This window comes from Orcinus orca, chromosome 10, assembly GCF_937001465.1.
Source record: "Orcinus orca chromosome 10, mOrcOrc1.1, whole genome shotgun sequence".
Taxonomy (NCBI): domain Eukaryota; kingdom Metazoa; phylum Chordata; class Mammalia; order Artiodactyla; family Delphinidae; genus Orcinus; species Orcinus orca.
The window spans coordinates 31,610,693-31,631,317 of NC_064568.1; the positions used below are offsets into that span (position 1 = coordinate 31,610,693).

Genomic DNA, 20,625 nt, shown 5'->3' on the forward strand with positions numbered 1-20,625 from the left:
TTTCTGATAATGGTAATCTGTATCCTCAGTCTGGCTAGAGGCTTATCAATTTTATTCATCTTTTCAAAGAACCAGCTTTTGGTTTAGTTGGTGTTCTCTATTGATTTCTTGTTTTTAATGTCATTGATTTCTGTTTTTTTTTTTTTTTTCTTGGCTGCACTGCGTGTCATTCAGGATCTTAGTTCCCTGACCAGGGATTGAACCTGCCCCCTGCAGTGGAAGCGCGGAGTCCTAACCACTGGACTGCCAGGGAATTCCCACATTTAAATGTTTTTGAATTATGTTTGGAAAACTGGTTGGCTATTAGGAAAGATCTTCCCTCTTGAGTTGCCATGTGGGTCTTATGATAAACCAGTAGTGCAAACTTTTATCTTTCATTATATATGGGTTTTGGTTTTGTCTCAGACTAGTTTGTAGGGAATTTCTGCCTGTATTTCATAGCTGGAGAATGTGAGATCTAAAGGTGTCAATTTCCACCAGGGAGATTTTCCCACAGTAGTGTTCTTTGGACTTATCCCCCTTATATTATGTTGCTCAGAGATCTACCTTTGGACTGAAACCACCACATTTTGATGACAAAAATGTCACCAACCAGTAAAATTCTTGAAAATTTGAAACAACTGATTTTAGTTTCTAGAATTTTAAAGAACATCACATAGCCAGAAATGATTTGTTCACTAATGAATTATGACCTACCAGTGTGTATGTCTGTAGTGGCAACTGTATAAGAATTCATTTAGGGCTTCCCTGGTGGCACAGTGGTTGAGAGTCCGCCTGCCGATGCAGGGGATGCGGGTTCGTGCCCCGGTCCGGGAAGATCCCACATGCCACGGAGCGGCTGGGCCCGTGAGCCATGGCCGCTGAGCCTGCGTGTCCAGAGCCTGTGCTCCGCAACGGGAGAGGCCACAGCAGTGAGAGGCTCGCATACCGCAAAAAAAAATAAAAAAAATTAAAAAAAAAAAGCATTTAACAGGATAATATGTTCTGTAATAGTAGTTTGTCATTGATAACAAAATTTTCAGGATGTTAATTCCTATAGCAAGAACTTGTAACATTGTAAAATGTGGTTCACCGGAGTTACTACTTTCCATATTTTATAATTAAATGTACTAAAAAAATCTAAATGTAATAGAAAAATTCAATCACAGAGATGGCTTTAAACACTTAAACATTTCTGAATAACACTTTATTCTAGCTCATATACAAGGACATTTTGGTATGCTATTTATACAGTTTTCTTAGTGTTCCCTACATTTGGACAAACCATACTAACATATCTATATGCTAGAGATTTGACCAAAGTATATGCACTTCAAAATAATATTCTATATTCTAATATTCTGAAATGCCTGTGTACAATCTGATCATTGTTTAGTCAGCAAATATCAAATTTAAAGTGTCAGGATGTGGAATGTTTGATACGTGTTTAGAATTTTTCTGACCAGAGTTCCATCTAGCTAGCTGTGGTGTTAATACAGGACCTGTATGTTTTTCTCATGGGCATGAGGATGTCATGTTACACTTTTTTCTTTTATGTTTCTCAACTTTTTTGCTTAAACTTTTTCTCTCAACTTACTGTAGTAAGTCCTGTCAACATGTTTGTTTGAAAGCAAACCAAAACCAAATATTAAAACGGAAAAAAAAATTTCAAAAGAATCAGATTCTGGCTTCAATATATTATTTCTATATTTGTAAACTGATGTTAAAAAATGCTTTCAAGATGCTTTTTAGGAAGGCACAATTTGGTAGCATCAATTTTTCACTTACAGCCTTTTCTAAACAAGATCCCAGGAAACTGCCACCCTAATTTTTCCGGCACGTACTTTTAAGCACTTCAAGGTTCAATCTGAAGTGCAAGTAAAACCCTCTCATTCTCAAAATTACTAAGAGTAAACAATACATTGGATAGTGAGCAGAATATGAAAATACAGGTTACTTTGTCAAAAGATGAAAGTTCTTATGGTATCGGGTTAGAGACTAAACGTGGAACAAAGGCCTTCATGACTGGAAAATCAGAGCTCTTGAAGTGAGCTCTAGCTATCTAAGCTTAGAAGTTAAATGCAGAAAAACGAGAACATTTTGGTTCTTTTGAACAAGAGCGCAACAGCTAAAACATTAAAAATAAGGTATGGTGATAATTGAGTTAGAAAAGCTCAGTTACTACTCTAGGCTAGACTCTAATCAGTAAAACTATACTTTGTAATTTTCAAGAGTTTGGCTTCATATTTAAAATTTTTTTTACAGTATGTAATTACATATACAGTGTTCTGTAACTCAAACTATAATGCTCAAGTCTGTAAGAAGTTTATTCGAGAGATGCTCAAAAGCCCCACTACTACTCTCCCTTTCTATTTAGAAAAAAAACAATTTTGAAAATAGTTGTAGCACAGAAATGCTCCATGGTTCATCCACAACTGCAAGCCCGTATCAATAGGCAGTTTCTCATATCTAATGTATTGTGTTATAGTCTAATATATGTCAAATACCCTGTTGATTTATGAACATTTTCCATGGGCAAAGGCGTTAAAGACAACAGGATCAAGTTGACGATGTTATTGTTCACTTTAAATAGTAAATTGTGCTTGCATACTGAAAGTTAAAATGAGCTGCAAGTAAGAATGGGAATATAAATATGTCCATTTGTACCATACACTAAAAATTAAAATCCTAAGAGAATGAAGATGCCTTATGATAACTGAAAAATGAAAGATGAGAAGCAATAGGAATTGGTAATGGTATATTTTAATTTTTTGTTAAAGCTCTGAAGTTGTATTAAATTGCTAACCAAATTGAGGTAGAGGTAGACCCTAATGTTATTCCTTCCATGTGTCAGAATAAGCCTCTCACTTTAACTTGTATGCGCTTCCCCCTAATTATATATACATGATTTAATTTGAAATGTGTTATGATAGAAAAATTACAGGATCATTCAAATGGTTATTTTTTTTACAAAATTCTTAATTACTAGTAAAAAAAAAAAGTATAAAAAGTACCCAGTGTTCTTCTTGCTAGTCATAAATATATTTGTTTTCCTCCAAGTGTAGAAAAAAAAGGGTAGAGAAACTATGTTATGCAACCATTATGATAGTCATGTAATGAAGACACTAGAACATAACTCGCATGGTAAGAATATTTTACCTTAGTGCCTAGTTTTCCTCTTTGAAGGTTACACATAGCTTTGATTCATATTAAATTTCCTACTAAAGCAGATTTAAATTCCATCAGACACAAATCTATTTCCATTTTAAATCACATACAAGTGCTAAGTGATCAGAGGGATGGGAAACACTAGGTAAGGCCTGGTGGGTGGTAACTTCTTCATGAGTAGGTAATGGAATCACCTGTTCAACCTCTAAAGCATTTAAGTCAATGAAAATGTAATCCAGACATCCATGAAAGCCACCAACGTAATTTGTGTAAGCAGGTTCACCACAAGCACTTTTCAGTTTGAAGAAATGGGTAAGAGACATGTTGCATCGTTCCTCTTCCCCATTGGAAGTCCAGTCTTCATGATCCTCTGGAATATTGCCACTGATGACAAAGTGATACATTCCTGTTGATGGGGTACTATTAAAGTCCCCACAAAATATAACTGGTATGCTGGGATACAGATCACAAGAGACGTGTCTAATGTGAGCCAAGGCTACTGCCATTTGAATGAGGCGAATGTACCCACCTATGAATATAAAAAACATTAATGTTAAGTACTTTCTAAAGTTGCCTTTAAGTTAAAAAAAACAAAGAAAAAACAAACCACAGTATCTGGGTGACATTCAAGATATGTATTTGTATGTGTGGGGAGGAAGTGGATGAAGGTGGTCAAAAGGTAAAACTTCCAGTTATAAGATTAATGGTATTGGGGATGTAATATACAACACAATGGCTATAGTTAACACTGCTGGGTGGTATATTTGAAAGGTGCTAAGAGAGTAAACCCCAGAAGTTCTCATCACAAGGAAAAAAACCTTTTGGGGGATATTTATATGAGGTAATAGATTTTAACTAAACATTGTGATAATCATTTTGCAATATGTATAAGTCATTATGCCATACACCTTAAATTGTATAGCACTGTATGTCAACTATATCTCAATAAAACTCAAAAAAAAAAAGATGTATTTGTGTAAAACAGCTTTTACCGACGTTACATTACCACGTTCAAGCCACTTGAGAAAACCAATAAAACTTACCTTTGGGGTGCCAGTAGAGATGGGTATTAGCAACACATATCTTTTGAGAAGAGTCCTTTGTAGACTGAAGAACAGAAACCTAAAATAAACAGAAAATGCCAAGTTCAGATGCTATTTCCCAATCTGAATTTTTAAAAAATCTAAAACTATATGATGAACTGACACTTTATTCCATATGCCTCCCTGCTGATGAAGTATGATTGAAATTATGAAATTTAATTTTAAGTTTTGGAATATAAATGAATGGGATTCAGCATAACATTTTAGTAACAGTCCAATACACAGAGGTAGCATGAATACATTTTAGATGACAACACTAAGGTTGGAGCCCGTGTTTTTCTGTGGGTAAGCGTGGGCTTTGTAGTCAGGCAGAACTCGCTTTGAATACCCACTCTACCATTTACAGCAGTGAGACCTGGAGAGGGACACTTCTTTTTCCTAAACCAGCTTCATCATGAGTAAAAAAGAGACAATATCATCCACCTCAAGGAGGACATTTAATTGTGTGGATTCAATTAAATAAGCTTACTCAGAGGTGCATGAGACACAGTAGGTGCTCAAAAAATGGCAGCTGCTCTTCTTACTATGAACAAAACCAACTACCTAAAAACTCTGGACAACAGAGTTTTAGAATAACATCTATAAAATGGGAACATTAGGATTACTATGAGCCAAAATTAAAATAACAGCTAATATTTACGGAGCACTTTGTGCAACATACCAGAGACTTAAAATTTAAATTCTTTAAAATGTGTCAAAACAGTGTTTGGCAAGTAGTAAGAAAATATTAGCTATTAAATTATTGTATTTAGCTAAACACTAAATCATAAGCACTATGAAAAGTTCCTGTTTGATTTGTTCAAGGCAACCTGTAGTGTGCCTGGCGCATTACAGGTACTCAATAAGTATCTGCTCGATGAAGGAAGGAAGGAAGGCTAAATTACGTGCTTAAGATACAAGAGCAAACACCTTTCAGTAAAATCTGGACTGTTTCTTCTCTATAAGCACCCCCGGCCCCGGCGCCTCTTCCAGAACGAGTATGTCGAGACTGGCGGAGTTACTCTACCTGAAGTACAGAAGATCTCTGGAGCACCCTCTCCTGCGCAGATGGGTACAAGGCCAGTTTCTCCAGCAGTTCTTTGTGAAGTGGGTCAGACTGCAGGGCTTCATGGAAAACAATGTCATGCTGGCTAAGGAGGCTGAACTTGGACTTCCGGTAGAAAGTGGCCAGGCCTTCATGCTGCTTGATTCGAAACACGCCCTCCAGCCCAAAGGCCTCCAGGGCCGGCACCAAGCTGTCTGTAAACACGTTGCGGTCAACTTCCTGCAAACAGATGAGGTCGGCGTTGTAGCCCGTGAGTTCTTTTTGGATAAGGTTCTGGCGGTAGTCGAGTTCCAGGGCGTAAGGGGCACAGTACGGGTACAGGACCGTCCGCGAAAACTCAGTCTGGGCGTATGTGTCGGCCAGGATGTTGTAGGAGACAGTGCGGATGAGAGCGTCGTCCGTCACCTTCTTGGTGTACAGATGCCGGTGGTCAAAGGTGCAGGTGCCGGGCCCGGCCTCCACTGGACACACACTTTCCAACTCCCGGCTTGGCCCGAAGCGCTGCCCATTGCCTGGGGTGCAATGAAGTTTGAGCCGTAGCCCGATGTCGGCATTGGACGGGGTGTAGACGCGCTCGTCCACACCCGTCTCAGTCCAACCAGGAGAGGGCGAAGAGGGAGACAACGATGAGGGGCCTCCGCCCTCAGGTTCTGTCGCGCCGGGTTTGGTTTCCTTGTACCAGCGGAAGAGGGAGCCGGCGGGATCCCCAAATTCGACTCCGAGCTTGGGGCACACCGGGAAGCCGGCCATGATGTAGCGCGGCAACTGCAGCTCGGTGAAGGCGGGAGGGTTGCGCTCCACCTTGTACTTGACATCGCCGATCTGCAGCACCGCACCGTCCTGCCAGGCGTCCACATTGAGCACGTCTTCAGCCACTGCCTCCTCCCGGTAGTACAGCTTCACCACAGGTTCGCAGGCTGCAGCCGGCTCGGGCCCAGGCCCCGCACAGGACACGCCGCCGCTTGCGTTTGGCCGGTTCTTCCTGCTCTTCTTGGCGGCGGCCGCCTTCGCGTGGCCTTTGAGGGCATTGGTAGCGATCCGGCTGAGGGCCCGACCCAGCGGCTCGCTCTGGTCGCGCTGCATGTTCTTGTGGCTGCCGTCGGCCAGCGCGAACGACAGACTTAGCTTAGGCTCCGAGGGCACACAGCGCACCACAGCGCGCTCCATCGCGCCTGCCACGGTCTCAGTCGCCGCCTCGGCCCGACTGTGCCGCTCCACTGCCGTACGGACCCCACGAAGCGCGGAGCGGGCGCCTGGGAGCCTCCACATGAACCTGGCGGCCCAGAGGCTGACGAGCTCTGAGCCTGGGCGACCGTTAAGCGTCAGGTAGAAACAGAAGAGCCGCAGCCGCCGGTTCCGGAACCCATTCAGTCCCTCAACTTCCGGCCGGCGAAGAGAGGGCGTACTGTGCTCCTGCCACGCACTTTCGCCAGGCCCGCTCACCAGCTCCTTTTTTCCATAGCCACTCGTGTCTCTAATCCATCACAGCTTAATTTTTATCTACAACCAGAGTCATAAGGCTGGAAAAGTGAAGAAAATATAGAAGTTCCAGAGGGAAATATTAGACTCCATGGTTTTATCGAAAGTGCAGTTAGCGGGCGGAAGCGAAGGCGCGCCCAAAACGGAACTGGCTGGGGTGGTGTCACGGGTTTCGCTTCCCCGGCGGAGGCTGGCGCAGTTCCTGGTTGTTAACCCCGTGCCTTCTGGTGGTTCCTGGGGCTTCCTCGCGCGAGGGCGTAGGGAACTCCACCCGGTTTGCCAGCCTGGCTTCGGGTGTGGAAAGTGTTGCTCACTTTTCCACAGCATTCCCGAGGCTGCTCACCCTCTTCCGAGGTGTGGTGGGTTCACCTCAGGCCTAGCCAGCGCCGACGCGCGGAGCAGGGCTTTTGTGGTAGTAACTACGAACGATATATAGTAGCTCCCAGTCAGTGAGCGGTGACTGTGCTAAAAACGTCTTTTACGGATGTGAGGACCAGAGAGATTAAGTTACCTGCTCAAGACCAAACAGACATTGCTGAATGAATGGCAGGAGACTGAGAATAGCCAGTAAGTAAGAGGATATGAGAAATGTAGCTTCTTTGAAAGCCAAATGAAGAAAGTATTTAAAGAAACAGATTTTGTGTTAAATATAATTAATACTCTAACTGAAGAAAAAAACAACTCTTGAAGATTCAGAGAACAAATTGAGAATTCCCTTCTCTCGACAAGTGATATGTTTGTATGTATTTTCCCGTCTCCTACAACTGGAATGTTTATTTATTGGGTATCTAATAATAAGCCATACCCTTTCCCCTGGCTTACAATAAGGAAAATAAGCCTTTTCTAAAAGAAGGATGCATTTTGCAGTCATTTGAAATGTATATTCCTGTCCTCCCCTCTCCCCACGCAGCAAGTATTTGACAAGGTAACTGGATGCCTGGTGGTATGTATGTAATCTGGGGCTACAGTGTAGGGTAAAAGTCATTACATTGTATCAGTTGGCTTAAGAAAATAAGTCTCAGTACTCCAGTTCATAGTATCATAGTACCCACATTAGCAAATATAAATTTTGAAATGGCACTTCTCTTCATGCATCTTTGCAGAACTCAATCTTAAATAAGCTAAAAGATAAAAGCCCTATTAGGAAATGTGGGAATTCCCTGGCGGTCCAGTGGTTACACCTCGAGGCTTTCACTGCTGAGGCCCAGAGTTCAGTCCCTGGTCTGGGAACTAAGATCCTGCAACCTGCTCCGGGAGGCTAAAAAAAAAAACAAACCCTATTAGAAAATGACTCTCCTTCAAGCAAGCTGATCTAATTTAACTCTGTAGCACTGTAGCAGTCTTAATCCGAGTTTGAGACACATGCCTTGAAGTGTCATACTTTCTTTTAGGGTTTTTTTTTTTTGATATTTAAATTACTTCAAAGAGTAAAAACATATTTGTAGTGAAAAAAAGGTAATCTTCCCGCCTCTGACTTCTATGCATGCACAAACGTTTATGAATTTATACCCTTCCCCCCACTTTTTGCACAGATAGGAATATAGTATACCCATGGTTCAGTACCTTCCTCTTTTCATTATCTTACATTATCTTTTGTCAGTTCTTTCAGGAGAAAGTATCTGCAAGTGTTCTGGAAGTTTCACAACTTCCCAAAGAAAGTTTAATCTGAACTCTACAGACTTAAAAATAATAAATGGTGTGTTTATTTTATGAGGCTAAACTGTAGCACAATTATGTATGTAAATTATATAATTAAAATTTGAGATTACAAGACTGAACCAATACTATGCTTTTCCTCATGCCAAAAGGAGAAGCATCTAATAGAAATCATTTTATTCATCCATTCTCAATTCATACCAAGAAACACAAGCTAACTTTCACTAATCAAAAGTTACGGTTGTTGGAGTTATTTTTATTACTTATATGTATATCTGCAGGAATTAGTGTGTGAAGACAAGTTTCTTGTAATTACCCTCACTTAGTTAATAACATTGGCATAGATCATTAATATACTTTTATCTTTTTTAACTTAAGGTCAACATGAAACTAATTTTGAGGGATAGCACTCAGAAATTTTGAGTAATTTGTTGATATCACTTCAGGGTAATCTATTTTCTCATATATTCAAAATTTTATATATATATATATATTTTTGGCTGCATTGGGTCTTCATTGCATGTGGGCTTTCTCTAGTTGCGGTGAGCAGGGGCTACTCTTCGTTGCGGTGAGTGGGCTTCTCATTGTGGTGGCTTCTCTTGTCACGGAGCACAGGCTCTAGGGCACGTGGGCTTCAGTAGTTGTGGCATGTGGGCTCAGTAGTTGTGGCACACAGGCTTAGTTGCTCCAAAGCATGTGGGATCTTCCCAGACCAGGGATTGAACCCATGTCCCCTGCATTAGCAGGCGGATTCTTAACCACTGCGCCACCAGGAAAGTCCCCAAAATTTAATAATTTCTATTTGCTTTCTGTTTAAGGGAATCAATCTCTTCTATTTATTTGTTTCTTTTTAAATTATTTTTTCCAGTTTCACTGAGATATAATTGATATATAACATTGTATTAGTCCAAGGTGTACAGCATAATGATTTGATATAGGTATATATTGCCAAATGATTACCACAATAAGTTTAATTAACATCCATTATATCAATAGTTACAATTCTTTTTCTTGTGATGAGAACTTCTAAGATCTATTGTTTGCAACTTTCACATATACTGTAGTCACCATGTTGTACATTATATACCCAGAACTTGTTTATCTTATAACTGGAAGTTTTTACCTTTTTGATCACCTTCATCCACTTCCTCCATCCATCCCTCCCCCCACACCAATCTGTTGTCCGTATCTATGAATTAATTTTTTTTTGATTCCACATATAATCGAAATCATACAGTATTTGTCTTTGTCTGACTTATTTCACTTAGCATAATGCCCTTGAGGTCCATCCATGTTGTCACAATGGCAGGATCTCCTTTTTTATTGTTGAATAATATTCCATTATATATCTGTATCTATATATCTATATCATTTCTATGTCTATATATCTTACATTTTCTTTACCCATTTATCCATCTGTGGACACTTAACATTTAGGTTGTTTCCATGTCTTGCTATTGTAAATAATGCTGCACAGAACATGGGGGTGCAGAGACGTTTTTGGGATATTGATTTCGTTTCCTTTGTGTGTATATATAACCAGAAATGGGATGCTGAATCATACGGTAGTTCTACTTCTAATTTTTTGAGGAACTTCTGTTTTTATACTGTTTTCCATAGTGACTACATCAATTTACAGTCCCACCAACAGTGCTATTTGTTTCTTATATTTTAAAATATTTATCATAATTTATGATTACATTATATATTAATATACTATATAGCATAGTATGTATATGATACAGCTATATCATTTTTTTCATTTTTAAAATTGAGATACAACTATATCACTTAATATAAGTATAATTAATGTTACTATAACAGCAATCATAAACTTAGTTCGAAGAAAAGAAATTCAGTCAAAGAACTTATGTAAAACAACACAGTTTAGCTCCATGAAGAACTCTTAAGCATATGGACTCATTTCTTTTTCCTGCACTCCCATTCTTAATTTTGAAATAACAATACATAGTTTAAAGCATAGTAAGTTTGTTTCATAAGTTCTCTTAGCATCTTCATCATTTCTATTAAGAAATAGAAAAATCTTTTTGCATAGTATTGGAGAATCATTTTGGTGTCGTTATCCATAAGTGCTTTTATATAATCAAGCCTGGGCTTCCCTGGTGGTGCAGTGGTTAAGAATCCACCTGCCAATGCAAGGGACATGGGTTTGAGCCCTGGTGCAGGAAGATCCCACAGGCTGCGGAGCAACTAAGCCCATGAACCACAACTACTGAGCCTGTGTTCTAGAGCCTGCGAGCCACAACCACTGAAACCCGTGCGCCTAGAGCCTGCGCTCTGAAATAAAGAGAAGCCACCGCAGTGAGAAGCCCACACACTGCAAAAAAGAGTAGCCCACACACACTGCAACTACAGAAAGCCTGCATGCAGCAACGAAGACTCAACATAGCCAAAAATAAAATAAATAAATTTATATTAAAAAAAACCCTTACCATTGAGGACGATGTTGGCTGTGGGTTTGTCATATATGGCCTTTATTATGTTGAGGAAAGTTCCCTCTATGCCTACTTTCTGCAGGGTGTTTATCATAAATGGGTGTTGAATTTTGTGGAAAGCTTTCTCTGCATCTATTGAGATGATCATATGTTTTTTCTCCTTCAGTTTGTTAATATGGTTTATCACATTGATTGATTTGCGTATATTGAAGAATCCTTGCATTCCTGGGATAAACCCCACTTGATCATGGTGTATGATCCTTTTAATGTGCTGTTGGATTCTGTTTGCTAGTATTTTGTTGAGGATATTTGCATCTACGTTCATCAGTGATATTGGCCAGTAGTTTTCTTTCTTTGTGACATCCTTCTCTGGTTTTGGTATCAAGGTTATGGTGGCCTCGTAGAATGAGTTTGGGAGTGTTCCTCCCTCTGCTATATTTTGGAAGAGTTTGAGAAGGATAGGTGTTAGCTCTTCTCTAAATGTTTGATAGAATTCTCCTGTGAAGCCATCTGGTCCTGGGGTTTTGTTTGTTGGAAGATTTTTAATCACAGTTTCAATTTCAGGGCTTGTGATTGGTCTGTTTATATTTTCTATTTCTTCCTGATTCAGTCTTGGCACGTTGTGCATTTCTAAGAATTTGTCCATTTCTTCCAGTTTGTCCATTTTATTGGCATAGAGCTGCTTGTAGTAATCTCTCATGATCTTTTGTATTTCTGCAGTGTCAGTTGTTACTTCTCCTTTTTCATTTCTAATTCTGTTGAGTCTTCTCCCTTTTTTTCTTGATGAGTCTGGCTAATGGTTTATCAATTTTGTTTATCTTCTCAAAGAAACAGCTTTTAGTTTTATTGATCTTTGCTATCGTTTCCTTCATTTCTTTTTCATTTATTTCTGATCTGATTTTTATGATTTCTTTCCTTCTGCTAACTTTGGGTTTTCTTTGTTCTTCTTTCTCTAATTGCTTTAGGTGCAAGGTTAGGTTGTTTATTCGAGATGTTTCCTATTTCTTAAGGTAGGATTGTATTGCTATAAACTTCCCTCTTAGAACTGCTTTTGCTGCATCCCATAGGTTTTGGGTCGTCATGTCTCCATTATCATTTGTTTCTAAGTATTTTTTTATTTCCTCTTTGATTTCTTCACTGATCACTTCATTATTAAGTAGTGTATTGCTTACCTCCATGTGCTTGTATTTTTTACAGATCTTTTCCTGTAATCGATATCTAGTCTCATAGCATTGTGGTCAGAAAAGATACTTGATACAATTTCAATTTTCTTAAATTTACCAAGGCTTGATTTGTGACCCAAGATATGATCTATCCTGGAGAATGTTCCATGAGCACTTGAGAAGAATGTGTATTCTGTTGTTTTTGGATGGAATGTCCTATAAATATCAATTAAGTCCATCTTGTTTAATGTTTCATTTAAAGCTTGTGTTTCCTTATTTATTTTCATTTTGGATGATCTGTCCATTGGTGAAAGTGGAGTGTTAAAGTCCCCTACTATGAATGTGCTACTTCCGATTTCCCCTTTCATGGCTGTTAGTATTTGCCTTATGTATTGAGGTGGTTCTATGTTGGGTGCATAAATATTTACAATTGTTATATTTTCCTCTTGGATCAATCCCTTGATCATTATGTAGTGTCCTTCTTTGTCTCTTCTAATAGTCTTTATTTTAAAGTCTATTTTGTCTGATATGAGAATTGCTACTCCAGCTTTCTTTTGGTTTCCATTTGCATGGAATATCTTTTTCCATCCCCTTACTTTCAGTCTGTATGTGTCTCTAGGTCTGAAGTGGGTCACTTGTAGACAGCATATATATGGGTCTTGTTTTTGTATCCATTCAGCCAATCTGTGTCTTTTGGTGGGAGCATTTAGTCCATTTACATTTAAGGTAATTATCGATATGTATGTTCCTAATCCCATTTTGTTAATGTTTTGGGTTCATTATTGTAGATCTTTTCCTTCACTTGTGTTTTGCCTAGAGAAGTTCCTTTAGCATTTGTTGTAAAGCTGGTTTGGTGGTGCTGAACTCTCTCAGCTTTTGCTTGTCTGCAAAGGTTTTAATTTCTCCATCAAATCTGAAAGAGATCCTTGCTGGGTAGAGTAATCTTGGTTGCAGGTTTTTCTCCTTCATCACTTTAAATATGTCCTGCCAGTCCCTTCTGGCTTGCAGAGTTTCTGCTGAAAGATCAGCTGTTAACCTTATGGGGATTCCCTTGTGTGTTATTTGTTGTTTTTCCCTTGCTGCTTTTAATATGTTTTCTTTGTATTTAATTTTTAACAGTTTGATTAATATGTGTCTTGGCGTATTTCTCCTTGGATTTATCCTGTATGGGACTCTCTGTGCTTCCTGGACTTGATTAACTATTTCCTTTCCCATATCAGGGAAGTTTTCAACTATAATCTCTTCAAATATTTTCTCAGTCCCTTTCTTTTTCTCTTCTTCTTCTGGGACCCCTATAATTCGAATGTTGGTGCGTTTAATGTTGTCCCAGAAGTCTCTGAGACTGTCCTCAGTTCTTTTCATTCTTTTTTCTTTATTCTGCTCTGCAGTAGTTATTTCCACTATTTTATCTTCCAGGTCACTTATCCGTTCTTCTGCCTCAGTTATTCTGCTATTGATCCCATCTAGAGTATTTTTAATTTCAGATTGTGTTGTTCATCGTTGTTTGTTTCATCTTTAGTTCTTCTAGGTCCTTGTTAAATGTTTCTTGCATTTTTTCTATTCTATTTCCAAGATTTTGGATCATCTTTACTATCATTATTCTGAATTCTTTTTCAGATAGACTGCCTTTTTCCTCCTCATTTGTTAGGTCTGGTGGGTTTTTATCTTGCTCCTTCATCTGCTGTGTGTTTTTCTGTCTTCTCATTTTGCTTATCTTACTGTGTTTGGGGTCTGCTTTTTGCAGGCTGCAGGTACGTAGTTCCTGTTGTTTTTTGTGTCTGTCCCCAGTGCCTAAGGTTGGTTCAGTGGGTTGTGTAGGCTTCTTGGTGGAGGGGACTAGTGCCTGTGTTCTGGTGGATGAGGCTGGATCTTGTCTTTCTGTTGGGCAGGTTCACGTCTGGTGGTGTGTTTTTGGGTGTCTGTGGACTTATTAAGATTTTAGGCAGCCTCTCTGTTAATGGTTGGGGTTGTGTTCATGTTGTGCTAGTTGTTTGGCATAGGGTGTCCAGCACTGTAGCTTGCTGGTCGTTGAGTGAAGCTGGGTGCTGGTGTTGAGATGGAGATCTATGGGAGATTTTCACCATTTGATATTATGTGGAGCTGGGAGGTCTCTTGTAGACCAGTGTCCTGAAGTTGGCTCTCCCACCTCAGGGGCACAGCACTGACTCCTGGCTGCAGCACCAAGAGCCTTTCATCCACACGGCTCAGAATAAAAGGGAGAAAAAGTAGAAAGAAAGAAAGAAGGAAGGAAAGAAAGAAAGGAGGGAGGGAGAGCAGGAGGAAGGAAGGACAGGAAGGAAGATAAAGTAAAATAAAATAAAGTAAGATAAAATATAATAAAATAAAGTAAGATAAAATATAATAAAGTTATTAAAATAGAAAATTATTAAGAAAAAATTTTTAAAAAACCCAACCACAACAACAAAAAAATGGACAGATAGAACCCTAGGACAAATGGTGGAAGCAAAGGTATACAGACAAAATCTCACACAGAAGCATACACATACTCACAAAAAGAGGAAAAGTGGAAAAAATCATAAATCTTGCTCTCGAAGTCCACCTCCTCATTTTGGGATGATTTGTTGTCTAAAGGAGGGAAGGAAGGAAAGAAAGAAAGAAAGAAGATAAAATAAAATAAAGTTATGAAAATAAAAAATAATTATTAAGAAAAAAAATAAAACAACACAAAACGGACGGATAGAACCCTAGGACAAATGGTCAGAGCAAAGCTATACAAACAAAATCTCACAAAGAAGCATACACATACACACTCACAGAAAGAGGAAAAGGGGAAAAAATCATAAATCTTGCTCTCAAAGTCCACCTCCTCAATTTGGGATGATTCGTTGTCTATTCATGTATTCCACAGATGCAGGATACATCAAGTTGATTGTGGAGATTTAATCCACTGCTTCTTAGGCTGCTGGGAGAGATTTCCCTTTCTCTTCTTTGTTCACACAGCTCCTGGGGTTCAGCTTTGGATTTGGCCCCGCCTCTGCGTGTAGGTCGCCTGAAAGCGTCTGTTCTTCTCTCAGACAGGACGGGGTTAAAGGAGCAGCTGATACGGGAACTCTGGCTCACTCAGGCCGGGGGGAGGGAGGGGTACGGACTGCAGGGCGGGCCTGCGGCGGCAGAGGCCAGCGTGACGTTCCACCAGCCTGAGGTGCGCCGTGTGTTCCCTCGGGGAAGTAGTCCCTGGATTCCGGGATCCTGGCAGTGGCGGGCTGCACGGGCTCCCTGGAAGGGGGGTGTGGATAGTGACCTGTGCTCACACACAGGCTTCTTGGTGGCGGCAGCAGCAGACTTAGCGTCTCATGCACGTCTTTGGGGTACACGCTTTTAGCCGCGGCTCGCATCTGTCTCTGGAGCTCCTTTAAGCAGCGCTCTTACTCCCCTCTCCTCACGCACCAGGAAACAAAGAGGCAAGAAAAGTCTCTTGCCTCTTTGGCAGGTCCAGACTTTTCCCCCGACTCCCTCCCGGCTAGCCGTGGTGCACTAACCCCCTGCAGGCTGTGTTCACACCGCCAACCCCAGTCCTCTCCCTGCGCTCTGACCGAAGCCTGAGCCTCAGCTCCCAGCCCCGCCCGCCCCGGTGGGTGAGCAGACAAGGCTCTCGGGCTGGTGAGTGCTGGTTGGCACCAATCCTCTGTGCGGGAATCTCTCTGCTTTGCCCTCTGCTCTCCTGTTGCTGTGCTCTCCTCCGCGGCTCCGAAGCCTCCCCCCTCTGCCACCCACAGTCTCCCCCCGCGAAGGAGCTTCCTAGTGTGTGGAAACCTTTCCTCCTTCACGGCTCCCTCCCACTGGTACACATCCCGTCCGTATCCTTTTGTCTCTGCTTATTCCTTTTTCTTTTGCACTACCCAGGTGCGTGGGGAGTTTCTTGCCTTTTGGGAGATCTGAGGTCTTCTGCCAGCATTCAGTAGGTGTGCTGTAGGGGTTGTTCAACGTGTAGTTGTATTTCTGGTGTATCTGTGGGGAGGAAGGTGATCGCATCTTACTATTCCGCCATCTTCCCCTCGTCCCCCGGAACATACATTTTGATAATTACCTTAAATGTAAATGGATTAAATTCTCCAACCAAAAGATATAGACTGGCTGAATGGATACCCAAAAAAAAGACCTGTATATATGCTGTCTACAAGAGATCCACTTCAGATCTAGGGACACATACAGACTGAAAGTGAGGGGTTGGAAAAAGATATTCTATGGAAATGGAAATTAAAAGAAAGCTGGAGGGCTTCCCTGGTGGTGCAGTGGTTGAGAGTCCGCCTGCCGATGCAGGGAACACGGGTTCATGCCCCAGTTCAGGAAGATCCCACATGCTGCGGAGCGGCTAGGCCCGTGAGCCATGGCTGCTGAGCCTGCACGTCCGGAGCCTGTGCTCCGCAGCGGGAGAGGCCACAACAGTGAGAGGTCTGCATACTGGGAAAAAAAAAAATGCTGGAGTAGCAATACTCATATCAGACAAAATAGACTTTAAAATAAAGACTGTTACACGAGACAAAGAAGGTCACTATATAATGATCAACGGATCAATCCAAGAAGAAGATACAACAATTGTAAATATTTATGCACCCAGCCTAGGAGCACTTCAGTACATAAGGCAAATGCTAACAGCCATAAAGGGGGAAATTGACAGTAACACAATCATAGTAGGGGACTTTAACACCCCACTTTCACCAATGGACAGATCAACCAAAATGAAAATAAATAAGGAAACACAAGCTTTAAATGATACATTCAACAGGATGGACTTAATTCATATTTATAGGACATTACATCCAAAAACAACAGAATACACTTTTTTCTCAAGTGCTCATGGAACATTCTCCAGGATAGATCATATCTTGGGTCACAAATCAAGCCTTGGTAACCTTAACAAAATTGAAATCGTATCAGTTATCTTTTCCGAGCACAACTCTAATGAGAAAGATATCAATTACAGGAAAAAGACTGTAAAAAAATACAAACACATGGAGGCTAAACAATACACTACTAAACAAGAGATCACTGAAGAAATCAAAGAGGAAATCAAAAAATACCTAGGAACAAATGACATTGAAAACACGACGACCCAAAAACTATGGGCTGCAGCAAAAGCAGTTCCAAGAGGGAAGTTTATAGCAATACAATCCTACCTCAAGAAACAAAAATCTCAAATAAACAACCTAACCTTACACCTAAAGCAATCAGAGAAAGAAGAACAAAAATAACCCAAAGTTAGCAGAAGGAAAGAAATCATAAAGATCAGATCAGAAATAAATGAAAAAGAAATGAAGGAAACAATAGCAAAGATCAGTACAACTAAAAGTTGGTTCTTTGAGAAGATAAAATTGAAAAACCATTAGCCAGAGTCATCAAGAAAAACAGGGAGAAGACTCAAATCAATAGAATTAGAAATGAAAAAGGAGAAGTAACAACTGACACTGCAGAAATACAAAGGATCATGAGAGATTATTACAAGCAATTATAGGCCAATAAAATGGACAACCTGGAAGAAATGGACAAATTCTTAGAAATGCACAACCTTCCGAGACTGAACCAGGAAGAAATAGAAAATATAAACAGACCAATCAGAAGCACTGAAATTGAAACTGTGATAAGAAATCTTCCAACAAAAAAAGCCCAGGACCAGATGGCTTCACAGGTGAATTTTATCAATCATTTAGAGAAGAGCTAAGACCTATCCTCAAACTCTTCCAAAATATAGCAGAGGGAGGAACACTCTCAATCTCATTCTATGAAACCACCCTGTTACCAAAACCAGACAAAGATGTCACAAGAAAAGAAAACTACAGGCCTGTATCACTGATGAACATCGATGCAAAAATCTCAACAGAGTACTAGCAAACAATCCAGCAGCACATTAAAAGGACCATACACCATGATAAAGTGAAGTTTATCCCAGGAATGCAAGGATTTTTCAATATACACAAATCAATCAATGTGATACACCATATTAATACACTGAAGGATAAAAACCATATGATAATCTCAACAGATGCAGAGAAAGCTTTCAACAAAATTCAACAAACACCCATTTATTATAAAAACTCTCCAGAAAGTGGGCATAGAGAGAACTTACCTCAACATAATAAAGGCCATATATGACAAACCCACAGCAAACATCATTCTCAATGGTGAAAATTTGAAACCATTTCCTCTGAGATCAGGAACAATACAAGGTTGCCCACTCTCACCATTATTATGTAACATAGTTTTGGAAGTTTTAGCCACAGCAGTCAGAGACGAAAAAGAAATAAAAGGAATACAGGGCTTCCCTGGTGGCGCAGTGGTTGAGAGTCTGCCGGCCGATGCAGGGGATGCGGGTTAGTGCCCCGGTCCAGGAGGATCCCACGTGCCACGGAGCGGCTGGGCCTGTGAGCTGTGACCGCTGAGCCTGCGTGTCCGGAGCCTGTGCTCCGCAATGGGAGAGCCCGCAACAGTGAGAGGTCCGCATACCGCAAAAAAAAAAAAGGAATCCAAGTTGGAAAAGAAGAGTTAAAACTGTCACTGTTTGCAGATGACACGATACTATACATACAGAATCCTAAAGATGCTACCAGAAAACTACGAGAGCTAATCAATGAATTTGCTAAAGTAGCAGGATACAAAATTAATGAACAGAAATCTCTTGCATTCCTATACACTAATGATGAACAATCTGAAAGAGAAATTAAGGAAACACTCCCATTTACCATTGCAGCAAAAAGAATAAAATACCTAGGAATAAACCTACCTAAGGAGACAAAAGACCTGTATGCAGAAAACTATAAGACACTGATGAAAGAAATTAAAGATAATACCAACTGATGGAGAGATATACTATGTTCTTGGTTTGGAAGAATCAACATTGTGAAAATGACCCTACTACCCAAAGCAATCTGCAGATTCAATGCAATCCCTATCAAACTACCACTGGCATTTTGCAAAGAACTAGAACCAAAAATTTCACAATATGTATGGTAACAGAAAAGACCCTGAATAACCAAAGCAATGTTGAGAAAGAAAAAGGGAGCTGGAGGAATCAGGCTCCCTGACTTCAGACTATACTACAAAGCTACAGTAATCAAGATAGTATGGAAGTGGCACAAAAACAGAAATATAGATCAGTGGAAAGGATGGAAAGCCCAGAGATAAACCCACACACATATGGTCACCTTATATTTGATAAGGGAGGCAAGAATATACAGTGGAGAAAAGACAGCCTCTTCAATAAGTGGTGCTGGAAAGCCTGGACAGCTACATGTAAAAGAATAAAATTAGAACACTCCCTAACACCATACACAAAAATAAACTCCAGATGGATTAAAGACTTAAATGTAAGACCAAACACTATAAAACTCTTCAAGGAAAACATAGGCAGAACACTCTATGATGTAAATCACAGAAAAGTCCTTTTTGACCCACCTCCTAGAGAAATGGAAATAAAAACAAAAATAAACAAATGGGACCTAATGAAACTTAAAAGTTTTTGCACAGCAAAGGAAACCATGAAGAAGACGAAAAGACAACCATCAGAATGGGAGAAAATATTTGGAAATGAAGCAACAGACAAAGGATTAATCTCCAAAATATACAAGCAGCTCATGCAGCTCAATATCAAAGAAACAATCCAATCCAAAAATGGGCAGAAGACCTAAATAGACATTTCTTCAAAGAAGATATACAGATTGCCAACAAACACATGAAAGGATGCTCAACATCACTAATGATTAGAGAAATTCAAATCAAAACTACAATGAGGTATCACCTCACTTTGGTCAGAATGGTCATCATCAAAAAATCTACAAACAATAAATGCTGGAGAGGGTGTTGAGAAAAGGGAACCCTCTTGCACTGTTGGCGGCAATGTAAATTGATACAGCCACTATGGAGAACAGTATGGAGGTTCCTTAAAAAACTAAAAATAGATCCACCATGTGACTCAGCAATCCCACTACTGGGCATATACCCTGAGAAAACCATAATTCAAAGAGTCATGTACCATAATGTTCATTGCAGCTCTATTTACAATAGCCAGGACATGGAAGCAACCTACGTGTCCATCAACAGATGAATGGATAAAGAAGATGTGGCATATACATACAATGAAATATTACTCAACCATAAAAAGAAATGAAATTGAGTTGTTTGTAGTGAGGTGGATGGACCTAGAGTCTGTCATACAGAGTGAAGTAAGTCAGAAAGAAAAAAACAAATACCATATGCTAACACATATATATGGAATCTAAAAAATAAAATTAAATTGTTCTGAAGATCCTAGGGGCAGGACAGGAATAATGATGCACATGTAGAGAATGGGCTTGAGGACACAGGGAGAGGGAAGGATAAGCTGGAACGAAGTGAGAGAGTGGCATGGACATGTATACTCTACCAAATATAAAGTATATAGCTAGTGGGAAGCAGCTGCATAGCACAGGGAGATCAGCTCAGTGCTTTGTGACCACCAGAGGGGTGGGATAGGGAGGGTGGGATGGAGACTTAAGAGGAAGGGGATATGGGGATATATATATACGTATAGCTGATTCACTTTGTTATAAAGCGGAAATGAACACAACAATGTAAAGCAATTA

General features: G+C 40.1%; 2 protein-coding genes across 2 annotated transcripts in view; one reads left to right on the top strand and one right to left on the bottom strand.

The window, feature by feature from the left end:
* Positions 1–1,164: 1,164 nt before the first annotated feature.
* On the bottom strand, positions 1,165–6,674 carry PDE12 (phosphodiesterase 12). Its single transcript, XM_004267945.3, has 3 exons — positions 5,257–6,674; positions 4,191–4,269; positions 1,165–3,676 (listed from the first exon to the last, which is right to left on the bottom strand). Exons 1-3 carry the CDS (start codon positions 6,562–6,564, stop codon positions 3,234–3,236), a joined length of 1,830 nt encoding a protein of 609 aa, XP_004267993.1. The 5' UTR covers positions 6,565–6,674; the 3' UTR covers positions 1,165–3,233.
* Positions 6,674–20,625, top strand: part of DNAH12 (dynein axonemal heavy chain 12) — a 229,243-nt gene continuing 215,291 nt past the window's right edge. Inside the window, exon 1 of the mRNA XM_049715390.1 lies at positions 6,674–7,341. The gene's annotated coding sequence lies outside the window, so the exon portion shown is untranslated. The remainder of the gene's footprint in view (positions 7,342–20,625) is intronic.